At 40.4% G+C, this 19,780-nt stretch overlaps 1 protein-coding gene across 21 annotated transcripts in view; it reads left to right on the forward strand.

Annotated features, from left to right (window-relative positions):
- LOC125044253 (polypyrimidine tract-binding protein 1-like) overlaps nt 1–6,546 on the forward strand; it is a 146,270-nt gene extending 139,724 nt beyond the window's left edge. For 19 of the 21 annotated variants that reach the window (XM_047640823.1, XM_047640807.1, XM_047640810.1 and 16 more), the window contains 6 exons: nt 546–579; nt 1,618–1,710; nt 1,956–2,128; nt 2,239–2,360; nt 2,471–2,534; nt 2,739–6,546. In XM_047640823.1, the coding sequence (XP_047496779.1) occupies nt 546–579; nt 1,618–1,710; nt 1,956–2,128; nt 2,239–2,360; nt 2,471–2,534; nt 2,739–2,807 (555 nt within the window). In that variant the 3' untranslated portion in view covers nt 2,808–6,546. Of the gene's footprint in view, nt 1–545; nt 580–1,617; nt 1,711–1,955; nt 2,129–2,238; nt 2,361–2,470; nt 2,535–2,738 lie in introns of those variants that run through there. The other 2 variants (XM_047640828.1, XM_047640827.1) reach the window with 1 other exon arrangement.
- The last annotated feature ends 13,234 nt before the right edge of the window (nt 6,547–19,780 follow it).

Genomic DNA, 19,780 nt, shown 5'->3' on the forward strand with positions numbered 1-19,780 from the left:
GCAAAACATCCCTTTTACATAGTGAACCTTAAATGTGCTGCTGCCTTTCTTTGCCGAGCTGCCATTGGGCTTGATCTTGGTGCCAGAGAGTGGTCCCTGCTGGTCTTTGGCAACACTAGACACTCCACTCTACCTCCAAATGCTGCCAACACTAACCTTCTGACACTCCCACTGCTCCCACTCATTGTTCAAGGACCCGTCTATGGCAGGGACAAGTGTTGGATTTTGTCCTAGAGCTAGTTAGCAAAATTGTTGAGAATGTGTGTGATCCCAGGCCATCAGAATTTATATGGTTGTTATGCGGTCTTGTGGTGAGGTGTGCAGTGTGGTCAGAGAGTGTTGGCAACATAGTTGGTGTTATGTGGTGTCAGTGCCAGCACCAGGCCAGCAACACTACTGCCCCCCTACATTAGCCCACAACCAATGGCCAGAACCTGAGGGTCGTGTCTAACGTGATGTGTTTTATGTTCTCTTGCTGTGGTGCCCCCTGGACTCCATCTTTCTTGCTGGACTGGCCTCTCCTTCGCGACTCTCCTCTACTGTAGATGGTCACGCCTGACGCTCTCTTTACCCTCTTCGGTACGTCACTCAGTCATTGCACGTGCAGCACCCCTGTGTGTTGTACACTTGTTACTTTTTTATAGCATAGAGTATAGAATCCAGTCTCTTTTTATTATCATTCAAGTTGAGAGAAAATCTGGCAAAACTTTTACTACATCCACATTTGTATTGCATCCTTATATAGTATAAATTTTATTTACCTCTTGTGTCATTTTTAAAAGTAGTACTTTATATTAGTTTTAAATGACATTTCCAGCATACTTTAAATGGTTGTAAACCATTTTCCATGTGTTCAGTCCATTATTATAATTTTCCAAGTTCCTTTTTAATGCATGCAGTGTGTGAAAACTGTAAATATGTATCCCTCCCTGAGACCTTGACAATGATATGCACTGTCACTAATTGATTCTTCAGTAGCATTTGTGTTTTACAGGCTTGTTTTTTCATTTTCTCCTCCTCCATTCCCAAATCACAGTGTGGATAAGTATTGCTACTAATAACAAGAACTTTTAATTTATATGTATATAGTAGTATTTGTGTTTGTACTGCCTGACTGCTCCACTGGTTTGCATATTCTGATGGGTTTGGGTTGCAGTCTACTTTTTCTAAATTAACACTGGCTATCAAAGCCGTGAATAAATTAAATGTATGTAACACTGTTTACCGTTGCCTCGTTAAGTTTGTGAGAAAACAGGGCGTAATGTTACACTGATGGTGCACTTTTAGCAGTATTTGATGCTACTTCATGTAATGTACATTTTCTTTTTTCTTTTTTTTTTTTCTTTAATTTTTTTTTTTTTAATAGTAAATGTTTTTAAATTCTTCAAGGGTTATTGTAAGTCTGTAATTGTCAAAGGTGTTTCATGTTGATTTTAAATGTGGAGAATGTTTTAGAAGTGTAGCAAAAGCGAAAAAGACCTCAAAAGGAAAAAGTGGGCTGTGTGTGAAAAGCAGGCAGACAGTTGCAGCGTTGATGTACAGTGGATGGCGTCCTCTGCTCTTCCTATCAGCTGTGTAGTAAGTAACCAACAAACCCTTTGCTGATGTACTTTACAGGAGTGTACGGAGATGTCCAACGTGTCAAGATTCTTTTCAACAAGAAGGATAATGCCTTGGTTCAGATGTCAGAACCTCACCAGACACAGCTTGGTGAGTTAATTTTTTAGTTTTTTCTTTTTATTTTTACCTTTTTTACAGGTAATTTTACAAAAATGCTTAATTGTTAGATTTATCCAGGAGAAGTAAAGTGATGATATTTGCTTAAATGTTAATGAACTTTGTTATTTTCAAGAATATTATTGGGATTTTTAAAAATTTTCATGAGGCAGCAATGTAAGCACTTTCATATTTCCCTCAAGTTAAGCAAGTGCAATAATGTGATTGTTCAATTTCAGCCATCTCACACTTGGATAAGATGAAGACTTGGGGCAAGCAGATCCGTGTAACTTTGAGCAAGCACCAAACTGTACAGTTGCCCAAGGAAGGCCAGCCTGACGCTGGACTGACCAAGGACTACAGTAACTCCCCTCTTCACCGCTTCAAGAAGCCTGGTTCCAAGAACTACCAGGTAAGTTTATCAGTTTAACCCATAAACCTTTGAAAAGCAGATGGATAATGAGAGGTTTGAATTCTGGGACAGGAGCTAGTGATCATAAATTAACTACGTTTTATTTCCAGAACATCTACCCACCCAGTGCTACCCTGCATTTGTCCAACATCCCACCCACCGTCGATGAGGAACAGATAAAGGATGCCTTTGGTCATGCCGGAGCAAGTGTTAAGGCATTCAAGTTCTTCCCGTAAGTCTTTGGAAGTAGTTTTGCTATGTGGATAACAAAATAAGAGATTTTCATTCTATTGAGTACTCCTTTAAAACAAAATACTAAATATGGTCTCCTTTCACTCACAGTAAGGACAGGAAGATGGCACTGATACAGCTGGGTTCTGTAGAAGAAGCCATTGCAGCTCTCATTGTAAGTATCCGCATGAGTATGAGGAAATGTTAAAGATAATTCAGTTGTTTGATATAACATGTTTGAAACTAGATGTAAGTGAAACCAGGTCCACAGGGTTGATTTATTTTATTTTTAATTATTTTCATTGTATTAATTTTTTTTATTGTTAACCCCTCCCCCCCCCCCCCCCCCTCATTTTACCAATTCAATCCAACCCCACAGAAAATGCACAACTTCCAACTGAGCGATTCCTCCCACTTGCGTGTGAGCTTCAGCAAGAGCACCATCTAGACGGCCCAGCCCATACAGCGGGTTGAGGGCCCTGGGATCTACACCTGATGGGGCTCGGTACCTAGGGCTGACGAGACTCTGGGAGGGAAGCAGCCTTAAGGAAGAAGAATAAGAATCCCAGGGATGGACGATCCCAATTGTCAGGAACCTTCTGGGAACTGGCACTTTTTTACCTTAGGGCATGGCATTTTTATTAATATAATTATACCTAGCTTAACCAAATGTGTTACACTATAAGGAGGCAGGACCTAGAGATATTTACGTACAAGTGAGAGAGATGATAATTGAGCTGAATTCAGGAAGATGCAATTTAACTAAAGGAACTCAATATTGGAGTTTATTTTTATTTTTTGTACCCATAAATGGTTTGGGTAGTCAAGTAGCCAATACCTGTGTACATTTTGCTACAAGTAAATTCTGCCGGACAGCCTGAATGTCTTTTGTATGTAAGGTGAAGGTTTTCACAGTATTAGGGGTGGTCTTGCCCCAAACGTGGGTGAGAAAAGGCCTCTGGTACTAGTATTATTCGCAGTGGTTCCTCGTGCTCTCTGAGATTGCCAAGGACTTAATGTTAAAACCTCAGCAAGCATGAGCCAGAATTAATTCTTTTTAAACCATGGTAGCTCTTTTTATTTTAAGTGTTTTGCAAGTGATACATGTTTAGAGCTAGATTGTGTAAGTATAATTGAAAATAGAGGAGAAGAGATGAGGCTAAATTATTATTAATGGATGGTAGCCATTGAAATTCTCACACAATTCATATTTTTTGGACAAAATGGAGGAACTATAATAGAAGTGTTAATATGGTAATTTATCTCACAATGTCAGTGTTATGAAAGCATATATTTTTGCATTTTTGACGTCTCCAAAGTGTAAACTGATATCAATCCTTTTCTTGATCAACTCTTCCGTCTAGGATTTTTCTCTTGATCATTCCAACTTAAAAGTCTTCTTTACCATTTGCTCGATGATTCCAATGTTTGTAAGGTAGGCAGACAGGGGCTGTGGTTGTTGTGCCCAGTTTTAACACAAGCACTGATTGGAACAGCTGATGCCAATTACAATTGTCCAACTGTACCTTTAGCAGCCTGTGGAACCAAGATCAGTGATTTCAAATAAAGTGGGTTATATTTTCCCGTGTATGGGTAACCAGAGGAGACTGCAGTTGTAGCCATGAGCATAGGTGGCATAGCATAGACTACTGTCAGGTCAACAATGGGAATTAGCCCGAGGATGACCCTAGGGATTCCAGAGGTATATCTAAATTCACGTAGGTTTATCTTGTGCTAACCATCTGGGTGTTTGTGAGGTGACAATAATGTTTGCCAGGCGTAGCATGTTAGCTAAGGGCAGTGAGTGGACTGTACCTGAGCGGGCACCTCCTCCACCCCTCTCTGCCACCTGGCCAGTCTGTGGTTGGGCTCCCCCACCCATGTTGTGGCATTCATTTATTGTTGTTCAGTGTATGTAGCCAATAGGAAATTTGATTAGCTTTTATTAATGATGATATACAAAGTATTATTTGTTATTTATCTAAAAAGAACTAAAAAAAAAAAGGCAAGAAGCACAAAGGTTGAGCCATGCACCCAGGAAGTTGGCAGTATCTCATAGCTGGTTGCTGGAGGGCAAGGCAGTGCACTGTAGCATTCCCATCATCACTGGCCAGCCATATGCTTCGTCACCCCCTTGCCAGGAGGGGGGGGGGCTGTACCTGTACTCTCACTTCATGCATACCCTGAGCACGGTGATTGCTAAGTTATTTTCTCCTGGATCTGTCACATACCAGTATTTATACAGGGCTTCAAATTAGCTGAAGGAAGTGCCCCTGCCCCCCCCGACAACCCAACACTAGTGTCCCATCTGTCTGAAACTTGCGACAAGACAATCCCAGAAAAAACTCGTTAGGCATCTAGTGTGGTACACGAGGTCTACACAATTACTTAAGACCTTGACGTGAGTTATTGACTCATAAACTTCGGGCACGTGTTTGCCAAGTAGTATATAGTTTGAAGTATTTTTTTGGTAAAGCTGATTAGGAGCTTGGGTTAGAGTGCTCTTTTAAGATCTTTGAGCAACACCAGATCAACTGCTAAATTGGACCACACTGGGAAGGCTAGTAAACACTAATTTGCACATATCAGTTTCAGAGACTATTTTTGTACAACTGTGGTGCCTTTCTATGTGATATTCACAGTGTGGCACACGTCGGTCATTGGTCAGCTCGGACATATTCACTGATGTGGTAGCGTGAGAAAAATGTTGTACCCTGTACTCTCAGCTTAGAACTGCTGCGTCCTTGTATTCACCAATTCGACCTACTCCAACTTCCATGGGTGCAGTCAAGCAACTATTTTTACATCTACATGTGTAGAACTTGTATTTCCTGTTTCAATCACGTGTATGTCATGATGAAAGTAAAAGAACATCATCCTCTTTCTCCATTTTAGAAGATTCAATCTAGCTGACGGTCTCTTTCTCAAGTTAAACTCAAGGGTCTCACTGGTTCATGCTAATTCACTTTCCCTTTGAGGCGTCACTCGTTTAGCGCCAGCCCTCTTCCCACGACATCCTAAAGGCCACAGCCCAGTTGATCCGTTTGAACAATGGAGGGTTCAGCTGCTTGCCTGCAAATGCAACCTCTCCCAAGAATGGCCACTAACATGACATCCACTGAGCTGTTTCAAATAATCTCTGAAACACTTGAGAAAAAGGCCTATAAGTTTTGTGCCTCATACTTGTATTTGGAGGGAACAAAGTACCTTTACATTACTCTTCTAATATTGTAATATTTCTTAGAAGTGTGTAATTTTCTCTTTTCCCACTGCTTTGATGTAACCAACTTGTATACTTACCTATCTATTGTATCTATAATTACCATTCTGAAGCGCTTGCCAGGTTTTGCCCAGTCTCTGCATTGTAATTGGCATTTTGTAGTATCTATGAGCACAAAGTTAACAGTCCAAAGTAAAGACAAAAAAACAATTGGCAAATACATTAGAAAGGAAACATTAATAATAATAGTACTGAAAGAGGTTTTGGATTTACACAAAGCAGTAGGGCAGGAACCTGGTTAATCCCCGCATGACATCTAATGAAACAACAGTTGCAGTTCTTTCTTTTGGAACTTGCGGATTAAAAAGGAAAAATCTCTGGAGGGATCACCATCGCCAGAAAGACAGCTGAGTTGTGCCTTGACCAGCTTTGCAGCATCTTTTTACTCGTCAGTGCTCGCTCGCTCGCTCATCAGACCCACCTCTCCTCCTCTTCCTGGCTGTCAGGGCATAGATCTTAAAAATGGAAATAAATGCGGCACCCTTGGAGAATACAAGCGCTTTATAGCACTGAAGAACAAATTTTAGCCCAGGACAGATCAGGTCTTGCATAGGGAGGGGTAGGCATAGCTAAGGGTAGGGTGCTAGACCAATTCTCTTATTGCACCTTCTTTGGTAAGGCCCACAATAACTTCATGTATTAACCTGTATTCTTGAAATCCAAATGGTTTTAAATTAATTGTTTTTATTGTGAATGTGGAAATGATGAGTGTTCATGCATATTTTCTGCATCTTATTCCAGAATGATATGAATCTGTCTATTTTGTGTTGACATTGCTAGCTCCATTATGGACTGTTTGGTAATAGACCGGCAGACCCATATTTGTCTATGTTGGATGGATCTGAGCAACATGAGCCAGGTACTGTGTTTAAGCATTATCATTTTGTAATAAATATGTATTTCGATAGTTTTGCATATCACTACGTCCTTCTGGTAGGGTGGGCTTTAAAAAACTGCCCAATATGCGAAGTCTGTGCGATGGTGTTCTTCTAAAAGCTACAAGAAAGGTTATTGATTGGCTGCACTTCCAGTAGCTTTGATCGCTCTTTATGGTTGACTCATTGTTTGTGTTTAGGTTAGAGGCTATTTTGTAAGGTCAGGTTTATTAACACTAATGCCTACTACTCTATGCTACTGCTGTACTCTCTCTGTAGCCCTCGAGTTACTACTGTACTTCTCTCTTTCACATCATCATTCGAACTATACTATTCTTTATTTTCGGATAAGATTAAATATTTTCTAAAAGTATCTCTTGCCACTACTGCTCTACAATTGTGTTAGAGCTCTTGGTACCTCATCTTTCGGCCCCTGAAAGTCCTGCTCTCTCTCTCTTCTCTCTCTCTTCTTTTACTAATGCTAGGTCAGTTTAGGTCATGCTAGGCTACTAACCCTTGTGTATGTATTTATATATGGGTGTGCGTGCCTGCGTTAACAGATTCATACATATTCGTGTATAGACACATTGCATATTCCAGTTTTATGTATTGTGTGTATATATGCACATGTATATAATTACATAAGCGCGCATATATATTTCATACATACACATAAACATGCACATACACAAATGTTTGTATGTGTATGCAATGTATGATGATGATCTTCCTTTTCATATATGTATACAATATCTTATTTTGCTCTCAGACTGTCATGCTTTGCTCTATTGCATTTGTTCCTTGGTTTGAGGAGTGAGTTTGACTGATTCACATAATCATGACATCTTGAGAAACTTTTTTTCCTTTGTTAATTAGAAGACTTTACTTTTTTTGGCGATGTCCTTTGGATAATTGGCAAAGATTTTGTAGCCAATGGAGCAAGGGCCGCCATGTTAGTTCCCTAGTGTCACCTGGCCATGTCTCTAGAACACTTGCCACTATCCTGCCTCCTGTACCAGCCGTATCTACTACCACTTGATCCTGCATACATTTCTCTATATGTGTTTGTAAATGTACCACTCTCGTGTACTACTACTTGGTGTTAGTCATATCACTGTTCCATTCTACTACTACTACTACTACTATTACTACTACTACTACTACTACTACTCAGCTGTATTTGTATTTCATTGTAGAGGTGCTTGGTTGACCACATAAAGCCTACATATCTACTCTAATTCTTGTTCTTTTTTCCACCCTTCCTTCAGACACCAGTTTCTCAAGTGGCCATCTGTTTTCCTGATAACAGCTATGAATCTCCATACACGGCAGCCTCACAATATTGGCGATAATTCTAATGTGTTGATATTGTGAGGGATTTTCTTATACCTTTTTGTATAGGCATTATTATCCTTTTTCGCTGCTTGAGTTGGGCTATATATATGGCAGTCTTCTTGTATGCACTCATAGAATCTGCTCTCTTCACATAACAAGAACCACCATTTTGATTTCCATCACATGCAGATTATTATCGTTACTCATGCCGAAAAAGCATACTGCGACAATCTATTTAGTATATAGTTATAATGCCGGTATTTATAAGAATCAGAATTTAAAATTGTCACTACTATACAGTTTTCAGTATTAGCTTGTATTATTGTCATAGAAAGAAAGATGGTAATCACTAGTCCTAAAATCATTTTCTGAAAACTTCAAAATATTGATAAGATTGAATGTGCACATTATTCCAAGGTTTTGAGAATTTTTTGCAGGGAGCTCTCCTGCTTTACTAAATTAAGAAATGGCATAACGAACGGGAGGCACTGACGCTTCAAGGGTAATCCTACTTGTTTACAAATCTCTTCTCCCCCACTCTCTTCCTCCTTGCTGGTTCCTTTCTAGTACTTCATGAAATTTTCCGAAAGATCTAGAGCTGTGTAGTTAATTGAGATATGACATTTTCAGTTATGTGCATCTACCTCTGAAGATTGGACATCAGTGAAGAAAATTAGAACATTTCATATAGAGTTAAATAGTAAAAGTGGCAGACCGCACAAACGACAGAACAACACATTTATAGGGCATGTGAAAAATTACAAGTTGGAGTGAAACCTTCCTTGGTAAACTTTCGATAGAATATCTTAGACCCAAGATGTCAGTCATAGCAGTAAAAAAAAAAATGAGCAGCTAGGGGAGTTTACTACGTATAATTATAGAAGTTTAGTTTACAAGAAGTGTAAATTTATTTATTTACGCAGACGGATTACACAGTACAAAAGCTTCGGTTAACGGAGGGAAGAATAGTTTAGCAAAAATTTCTACTTACAAAAAAAAACTTTAATTATGCTAAGCTGAACCATGAATATCAGAATTTTGCAAATAGAGAAGCAAGTGAAGTCTTTGCAAATTATAAATATTGTGAAAACCAAACGTCTCATCGTACTACTTAACGTTTTACACACGTGTTTGGAGATTTCCCAAACAGTGATAACTTGACCACATTCCCACACCACTCAATATTTAGTATTTAGGGGGGGGGGGGGATGGGACAACACACACTACTTAAAAAGGAGTTTTCATACATAATTAGGTTAATCATTAGGTATTTTCAATTACAAGATTTTATAACGCATCAGCATTGGGTGAGAATATGCAGAGGACTTCAGTGACATGCAATCAACTTTAATGTCATGGTTGTTTTATGCCAATTTTTTCCCCGAAAAATTGGCATGACTTGTTTAATAAATCAACATGTCCCAAGAAACATGATGCATAACCATTCATTTCTAATATTCAAAATGTCAAAAGCTGAAGGTTCATATTTTGCAGATCTGTTGGTCATTTATTCAAACTATTTGAATCAGGTCCCATTACGAAACTGTCAACATCCTTCAAAGCTTATGCATGAAGATAGTTATAAAAAAGAAAATGTATTGACATACTATCACCAAGACTATCGTGAAGCAATCACGAGGTGGTGATGATGAATTTCGTACTAATGGCTGGGTTGAAATAATTGAAATTTGTGTTGCAGATTGCGAAATGTTTAACAGCTATACAATAGGTTTTGGATAATCACTTTTTACGAACTGACATTCACTTGGGTAGGTTTAAAAGAAACAAGTATTTATTACCGTAAGAGACTATTTATTGTACAGCATATAAAACGGTATCAACTTGTATTATGGAAGCTGCTCAGTGCATGAATAGCGAATTAGGAAAATTAACACATTTACTTCGAAATGATGATAGATAATAACCATTGTGAAACCAGTACAAATCTCATTTTCCGCATGGTTGTCAACTCTCCGAATCCGACACAAATTGCATACAATAATATAAAGTAAACAATAAAGATTTCCTGTATGAGTATTCTTGATTGTAATGTATTGCGCTCACTATGCGTGATGTGATTTTTTTTTTCTCCAGAACCATAAATTCAGGAATAAGAACAAAAACGGAATCTCATTTCACCACTGAAAGGTCTACTAAAAATATTCCATGTTTTAATTATAGTTAAATGTCTGAGTGCATTGAAGTCTATGAAGGAATTTCAGTATGTTAAATGTACTGTAGTGATATAACGACTAAAAGTTGCAAAGGGTGATCAGATTTTTTGAAACATGATAGGGGGAAAATCTCCCACTTTGGTGCAAGACGAAATATAGTTTCAACAATAACAAATCATCAGTTGAAATGCATATCAAAACCAAGAAAATAGACTGTCACTGATGAAAAAAGTGGATAATATAAGAAAAGAATTGACATCAAAATGTATGTCTTGTTCAATATACATTCCATCACATTTTAAATCGCTTTTTAGTATTCTTTCAGGTATACTTGGATAAGTGAATAAAAACAAGAAGATAAGAATTCACACATTTACACACTTCTATCACATTTCCCGAAATTCTCCACGGGAATTGCATAAACATTTTTTTTTTTTTTTTTATTTCCATTGCATTTTACTGGATGTGACTTGTCCACTATGTGTAGATACAGAAGAGGAGAGTAAATGTTTGATACCATATCTGTTTACTTTTTCTCCTAAAGTTGAAACTAAATTGAATAATATGGTAAACATAATATTCAACTATAAATGGAAATGTATAAAATTACACTGAAGGATTTGAGTTATCAGATCCCGTGTGACCGCTGCAAATATGCCATTCATACAGCCATAGATTCTCTTATACCCCAGAAAAGAGTCCAGTACACACTCCAGGAACAACAGGGAACTAAGCAAGGAATAGAGAAAGGAACGCATACAAAACACATCACAAAGATGCGCCAGCATATAACGCCACTGGGCATTTTTGTATCCTTACTGAAATCAATTGGCTGAGATATGAAGAAAATGAAACAGCAAAGGGGCCTTGTGTCCTGCTGATAACATTGGAAACCTCAGACACTGAAAGGTCTGGAACACGTATAAACATGACATAACTTTTTCTAAGACTACATCCCCCTAATTCTATGCTCGCTGTTACCGTGGGAGAGGCCTTACCATAACCTTCAGAATACTCTGTTTGGCCCAACCAAATGGGATCGATTATTCGTGATCCCCACTCCTGCCCTTTACTCTTGCTGCTATGTCTCCAAGAACAAGTAAGCAAGTTTCATTCCCGCCATGTCAGTTACATCTGAATCCCAAGCTAAAGCATTATTTACTCTTAACTGACTTCTCTGGCAAACCCATTCTTGCCCAGCCTCATCCCTCCCTCAATACTTGTACTGGAACTGGCCTCTCTTTACGTAAAGCCAGACAAAAAGCACGCAGACGAGTTTTTTTTTCTCTTACTCCCTACTCCAGTAGTGTCTTTCGCTCTGTCTCCCCCTCATACGAAAACCTTTGTTTCTCAGACCTCTCAAATCAACTCCACTTCAGAAACTCTCGAAGACATTAAAAGTTATCTAATGTCCCAAAATAACATGCCAACACTGCATCCATTGTCCAGCCTCTTTGCTCTCATACTCCGCTACCCTCAACATAACTGCCGACATCCATCCATCCTCTTATTCATGTTTCTCCTACATCTCTTTCTCCCATTCCCTCCCAACACAACCCATTCCCCCCCTGCTTCAGTTGCATCATCTCCTCTTCCACTTCCTCCTGGATACACATGTGACTCTCAAAACAATCCCCTTCCCTGAACTCGCTTCCTCCTGACTTCTCCCCTGAAATCATGATCTAATCCCCCTTAACCCCTCTTTCCCCTTTTGCTAATCCATGTCTTACCCTACGGATATCCTTGCAGAACCCCACACTTCATTAACAATTTTAATATTATCACCCTTTGCTCCCAACCTTAGGTCATTTACCCACCCTCTCTATCCTCACCCCTGTTTGCTCGTTTCAACGATATACTATTCTGAACTGCTATATTACGTGTAGCACATTTAATTATCACCATTTTTATTTTTGATTATTGAGTATACTACATATACTCAATACACTCTCATTCACAAATCACAAAAGAACGTCGAACATGTGAAATAAATCCTAACAAAACATCTGGTCGGTATACACAATTTGCGACTCCTAACGTGAAAAAATCACACAGTCCAGACAGACCCATTCTCACATAACATGGTTTTCAGCCTAAACAGTAATACATTTCGCAAAACGCGATAATTCCACGTGTGATGTCTAACAGATTCGCCCTATATTACATGGCTGGCAAAACCTTTGACAAAACCCTGCATAAAAAAAAAAACTGTTTCTCAGAACTCTCCAACCAACTCCACTTCAGAAACTCCAGCTGTAGTATAAAGTAATTTCATACTATAATAAGAAATTACTTCACTGGATCTCTCTACTGGTGTCACATATGAGACCGTCCTAATACCTTTATTTATGAATGACCTTCCTCTATTTACTCAGTTATTCTAGTATCCTTTATCAATATCGGTTTCCCTCTTAGATCAGTCAAAAGAATCGGTGCCTAAACTTCAATAAAATAACCTAGAGGAAAAGGGTACACAGACTGGATGAATGTAAAAAAAAAAAAAATATTTCTATATCATTAACTCATTCCTAGAGCATAAATTCGAGTACATCAATGATTCAGTACAGAAATTTCTATTATTCAAAATGTCAAAAGCTGAAGGTTTATATTTTGCAGATCTGTTGGTCATTTATTCAAACTATTTGAATCTCGTATCAGCTCCCATTAACAAACTGTCAACATCCTTCAAAATTCCATTTTTCACAAGCTTATGTATAAAGAGAGTAAAAAAAAAAAAAAAAAAAAGTAGACTATTACCAAGACTAGGGTGAAGGAGTCACGAAGCAGGCGCCCCGATCATTCCCGCCTTGTCAGTTACATATGAATCCCAAGCTAAAACATGTTTAACTCTTAACTGACTTCTCTGGCAAACCCATTCTTGCCCAGCCTCATCCCTCCCTCAATACTTGTCCTGGAACTGGCCTCACTTCTCAGACAAGAAGCACGCAAACGAGGTTTTTCTCTTACTCCTTACCACAGTACTGTCATTCGCTCTGTCTCCCCCTCATACGAAAACCTGTATTTCTCAGACCTCTTCAGAAACTCTCGAAGACGTTAAAAATTATCTAATCATGACCCAAAATAACATGCTAACACTGCATCCATTGTCCAGCCTCTTTGCTCTCATACCCCGCTACCCTCAACATAACTGCCGACATCCATCCATCCTCTTATTCATGTTTCTCCTACATCTCTTTCTCCCATTCCCTCCCAACACACCCCATTCCCCCCTGCTTCAGTTGCATCATCTCCCCTTCCACTTCCTCCTGGATACACATGTGACTCTCAAAACAACCCCCTTCCCTGGACTCGCTCCCTCCTGAAATCACCCTCAATCCTTTGCCCGTTGTTGTCGTGGGGGGGCTTAGGAGGCGGAGACTGAGACCCAATGATAGGGAACTCCTCAACCTTGGGACTCAGCCATCGACTCAACTAATTTTGCATGGTCTTTTTTCCACTCATACTTTTCGTTTCAGTCCCTTCACCAATCCCTTCTACTATCCACTTCCTAAGGTGTGAGAGCCGTGCTGAAAGGATGAAAGGATGACTTTGTGCCAGTCCTGAACGGCCTGAAAAAAACAGTCCACCCCTCAAGGGGACCCTGAGGGGTGGACTGTTTTTTTCTCCCCAACATACCCCAGGCTTATCATGGCCAATAATGAAGACGTAATCCCACTTTTAGGGGCAATAAGGCTTGCCCCTTCATCAAATAGCCCCAATCCCGGCTCTCCTTTGACCACGGCTCCGACACTGCAACAATTACCCCCTCCTCAATGCCTACTAGTACAGTATCCACCCTAATCAACACCCAACCCCCAGGAGACATTTCTACTCTCCTAACATCTTCAACACCTCTACTCCCACAACCTTTTTCATCAACCACCCCATCTCCCCTTATTACTACCTTACAACCTTATTGCTCACCTCCCCAAAACCTTACCCCCCTCAACACTACTCCCTCCTCCACACACACCCGCCCTTCTACTACCCCCACCTCTACAAGAATCTTAAATACTCTATTTAACCCAGCCAAATGGGACCGATTTTTCGTGATCCCTCCCACAGCTCCCTACTCTAAAAACACCCTCCTCTTCCAGCAATGCCTCCAAAAACAAGTAGGCAAAGTCTCTTTCCGTAGCCGACCCGACCACTCCCGTCTCGTCACAGTAACATCTGAAAACCAAGCTATAGCATTAGCAAAACTAACTGATCTATATGGCAATCCCATCCCTACAGAACCTCATCCAACCCTCAATACTTGCACCGGAACTGTTTCTATCTCCCCAATAGATTGCCCAATCTATGACAAAGATTGGTCAGATTGTGGAGAAGACTTACTCGCCAGTCTCACGGACTATGATGCGACATCAGTAAAATGCTACTCCATTCCTCCCAGAGGAAATCGTAAGAAATCCATCAACATTGCCAAAATTACTTTCCGTAGACATGACCTTCCCTTTAATGTTTACATAGGTGGGGAATCCCTATCTGTCCAACCATGCCAACCTCCTCCTCGTAAGTGCCAAACACTGCCATTCCACAGCCAGATGCCTGCTGTGTGTCCAACCTGGCCATACTCGATCAAACTGCTCTGCACAATCACGCACATGTGCCAACTGTGGCGGCCCCCATAATGTATTTTATAGAGGCTGCCACACCTACAAATTTGAGTCTGAGGTAGCAAGTCTCAGATTCAGACTTGGACTCACTCTACGTGAAGCCAGACAGGAGGCACGTCGACGAGGTTTTTCTCTTACCCCCTACTCCGGTAATGTCGCTCACTCTGCCACTCCTACCTCCCAAGCTCCTACACCCTCTCCTAAACCTAACCCCCTTCCATCTAACTTCCCCTCTTCTACCTCCTACCTTCCCCGGTCAAATTCTCTTGCCATCCTAAATCCAGACACTCCAATCTCTACTACAGCCCCAACACCTTCCCCTCTCCCTCCCCGCATTACCCGCAGCAGACAGAAAAAACGTTCCACCCCCTCTTCCCCTACCCCACAATCACCTCCACCTTCCTTTGCCCCTGATCTGCAGACACCAGACTTCTCTTCCCCCCCTCACAAGAAAACCTTTATCTCACAAAACTACCCAACCAACTCCATTACAGAAACTCTAGAAGATTCAAAACTACATAATCGAGTCTCAAACTGACACTCATCCATCTTCAAATTCTACAACTCCCGCTCCCTCCACACTCAAAGTGACTGCCGATATCCATCCTCCTCCTACTCATATTCTCCCTACACCCAATCCTCCTACCCCATCCCAACAAAACCCATCCCCCCCGACTCCAGCCCCACCTACATTAACCCTCCCACCATCTCCTCTATCCCTTCCACTCCCTCCTGGATACACACGTGAATCCCTTACATCACAAGTACCCTCTTCCCAGACCCTCTACCTCCTAACACCCCTCCTGATACAACACCACCTCCTCAATCTCATTCCTTATCCCACCCTCTAGCACCTTCCCCTTCAAATTCTCCAACACGTAATACAATCGTTATCACTAAATCAACGAAAGTATAACTATCCTTCATTGGAACATTCGCGGTTTCCGCTCTCACAGACCTGACCTCCGTCATATCCTCTCCTCTTATAACCCATCCATTATATGCCTTCAAGAGACTTTTCTTACACATTCTCCAATACCAATCCCCAATTACCATTTTGTCTCTTCCCTACACTCCCTTTATGTCTCGTCCATACTTATCAACCAGAAAACACCTTATGTCATACCTCCCTTTCAAACCACTGTCCCTTGTACAGTTATTCGTATCTTTCTTCGCCGCTGGATCACAGTGATATCAGTCTACTTCTTCCCTCCCCACCCCATTGACTTTGTTGCTTTTGAATACCTAATTTCCCAACTTCAATCACCTTTCCTCATAGTAGGTGATTTTAACTGCCGCCACATTCTTTGGGGTGATTCTATCACCAATACCCGTGGCCGAGCTCTAGAGCGCTTCCTCTCCACAGCTGATCTTATTAATCTAAATTCAGATCGCCCCACACACTTTGATACACGCACGCAGTCTTTTTCATGCATTGATCTCTCTCTATGTTCCCCTTCTCTTCATTTAGATTTCCACTGGTCAGCTCTAGACCACTTTCCCTATAGTGACCACTTTCCAGTTCTCCTTTCTCCTACTTCATATGTACCACTTCCTAACTCCCCACGCTGTTGCTTTGATAAAGCCGACTGGCGTACTTTCATTTCACTCTCTGCTCTTCATACCCTTCCATCCTCCCTCTCATCGTATCAGAAATTATACAATTTTTCATAACTACAGTCCTAAGAGCTGCCCATACAGCTATCCCTCGAACCTCAAGACCCTATACCTCCAAATGTGTTCCATGGTGGAATTCTGATTGCATTAAAGCACTCCGTTTAAAACGTGCAGCCTGGAACAGTTACCGCTACAAACGAGGTACCCCAAATCAACTATCAACACTTATCTCCTTTAAAAGAGCATCTGCCTGTCTCCATGGTACAATCCGGAATAGTAAAACAAATAGCTGGCGAAATTATGTTTCCTCAATTACATCCTCTACATCTATCTCAAATGTTTGGCGCCGGATCCATAAACTATCAGGCAAACATATTCGAGATACCCTCATCTCTGATCCTCCCCAAGTCGCTAATGAACTGGGTGACTATTTCAGCCAGGTCAGTAGTGGCTCTCACCTTTCTCCACACTTCTCTTCTATTAAAACCATCAGGGAACGTACCCCCGTTATCTTCACCCTATCCTCTGCTGAGTCCTATAATGCTCCCTTTTCTTCCTCTGAACTCAGTGCTGCCCTAAAATCGTGCCGCAACACTCATGAAGGCCCTGACGGTATTCACTACCGTATGCTCCGACAACTCCCATCTTCCTCATTATCCTTCCTATTAACAACTTACAACCTCATATGGACATCAGGAAATTTTCCTTCTCATTGGCGAGAAACTCTTCTCCTCCCTTTCCTGAAACCCAATAAATCGGGTACCCTCCCTCAAGACTATCGCCCCATCGCACTAACTAGCTGCTTATGCTAACTACTAGAGCGAATGGTTAACTTCCGCTTAATGTGGTATCTTGAATCCCACAATGTTATCTCTCCTTCCCAGTTTGGTTTTCGCCGTGCCCGAAGCACAGCTGACCCCCTTGCTCATTTTGAGACATATATTACATCCGCATTTGCACGCCATGAATCAGTACTAGCTATATTTTGTTGACCTAGAAAAAGCATATGATACGACATGGAGGTACCATATTCTCCAACAATTGTCCTCTCTAGGTATACGGGGAAACACGGGTGTCTTCATAAAGTCTTTCCTCTCCCACCGCACTTTCCAGGTCAAAATTGCCTCTGCCAGATCATATTTCTTTCCTCAAATTGAAGGCGTCTCACAAGCCAGTGTGCTTAGTACCACCTTATTCCTTCTTGCTGTAAATGGCATTGCCTCAGTTCTACCACCAGGAGCCCGGTCATCACTATATGTTGATGATTTAACCATCTATGCCTCGGGCACATCCATACCAAATCTCTACCAATTGCTTCAATCTGCAATATCATCAGTATCCTCCTGGGCCACAAACCATGGCTTCCGCTTTTCTACCTCCAAATCTTTCTCCATCCTTTTCTCTCGCACACGTGTAGGTCTTCTACCTTCACTCTTCTTATATGACACTCCACTCCAACACCGTTCCTCTGGTAAATTCCTAGGCGTCATTTTTGACTCCAAACTATCCTGGCGAGACCACATTCTTTACATCAAAGAAAAAGCTCGCCGCCGTCTCCGAATTTTACAAACCCTATCCCATTTATCCTGGGGCTCAGATCGAAAAACTCTCCTTCATCTTCATGTCACCTTAAGCCTATCCACTCTTGATTATGGATGCCATATCTAATCCTCTGCCTCAACTTCTCTCTTTGCCCATCTTGATACAATCCATCACTGTGGCCTTCCGCTCCTCTCCAGCTGAGAGCCTGTACACTGAATCAGGCATACTATCTCTCTCTCGACGCCGTGCCCTTCTCTCTCTCCGATGTTATGCTCGATTCCACCAACTTCCCCTCACTAAACTAACTATCCCACGATCCCTACTTCCTACCTTTGCTTCTTCTCCACGTTTACCTACTCCTTTCTCCACTCGCATGGATACCCTCCTCTCCCATTCCCCTTTTCCCCATTTCCGACCCCTCCCGTTCTCTGTCCATTCAGTCCCTCCATGGCTTATACCTTGCCCCCATATTTGCTTAACCTGAGAAGGTATGAGCCCCGTGTTCGAAAGTTACACATCGAAATGCTGAAAAGTTAGTTCAATTAGATGCAATTCTGTGATTTGCTTCGAGATAACACTTAAAAAGGACTTTCGGTCTAGTTGCAATAAGCGCAAGAAACTCAATAATAAACAATAGATGAACAATGTTACATTTTTACGGCCCCTACCTTTTCCTAATGGTGGCTCCGATCCTACAGAATGGGACGTGTAGTCTAACAACAATGTATTTTAACAAGCAAACACCAAAGTTTGTAAAATCCATTGCAAACAACACACAAAGCACCTGTTAAACAAAAAGTACAACCCACAGACTACAAACCATGTATAAAACGACAAACAGTCACGAAATGTAAAAAAAAAAAAGAGAGAAAAAAAAAAAAAAACCTATACGTACACCCTGCCAACAGAAGCAGATGCATAAATATACCACAAGCCACACTAACAAGACTCCCATGTACCATTCCTGTACTTTTTCGACCACTAAAAACACAGATTAGTAATAAAAGTGAAGGCCATATGATGCTACAGTTGCTACTGCTGATTTTTTGTAAATGATTTATCAATCTATCATTGTTACAACTTTTGCATTTTTAAAGGTAGTTTTTGACAATTATTTTCTATCCTTTATTATCATCTTGTTTTCTCTTTTAACTGATTATTTGACTTTGAGCTAATGACATCTTATAGGTCAGTAATACCGTATGAAGTAATATCATCTTGAACACTTCCTGGAACTTAAGAAATTTGAAATAAAACTTCTATCTGTACATGATTAATTCCTTACATATAATTTATCATAGATATATGAAAATCAAATTGTTTTATAGCGTTTTTATCAACTGAATGCAGAATTAAGTGGAGTTTTGAAATGAACCTAATCTAAAGTAGCCTAGCCAACTACAGTAGTCTAGCCATATCATTCTTAACAGTATATATCCTATCCTAATCTATCCCATCTTCTATCCCCTCTTCGCTCCTTTCCTCTCCTCTCCTCTCATCACCTCTTTTTGTCGCATCCTTTTATGCCTTATAATAGTTTACCCTAAGTAATCATAGAAAACGAAATCCTGGGACCACAAACTATAGTATAATCATAAACGTTTTATTTCTCATATCCATGATATGATTTTATGACGCTTCCTTTGACTTTTGAATTAAAACTATCAAACAAGAACCCTATCATGATTTCAGACAAGGATTTTAATGACCACTAAATGATGTTTATATACATGCTCCCTAACTTATTACATCGGTGAAGGTAACCGGCTATATTACCAATAGAAAGGATTCATCACTGTTTTTACTAATTTCGTCTTATGAATACGTTTTCACTCTAAAAACTATTAATTTTTTTATGAAATGAATAAATAATTCTGATTGCACGTAAAAAATAGTAATAATAATAATAATAATATTATTTTCACCTACCAAGTCCCCCCCCCCCTCCTTTCGCGAAAAAAAATTTTTTTCTTCTCAAG

This window comes from Penaeus chinensis, chromosome 35 (genome assembly GCF_019202785.1).
Source record: "Penaeus chinensis breed Huanghai No. 1 chromosome 35, ASM1920278v2, whole genome shotgun sequence".
NCBI lineage: Eukaryota > Metazoa > Arthropoda > Malacostraca > Decapoda > Penaeidae > Penaeus > Penaeus chinensis.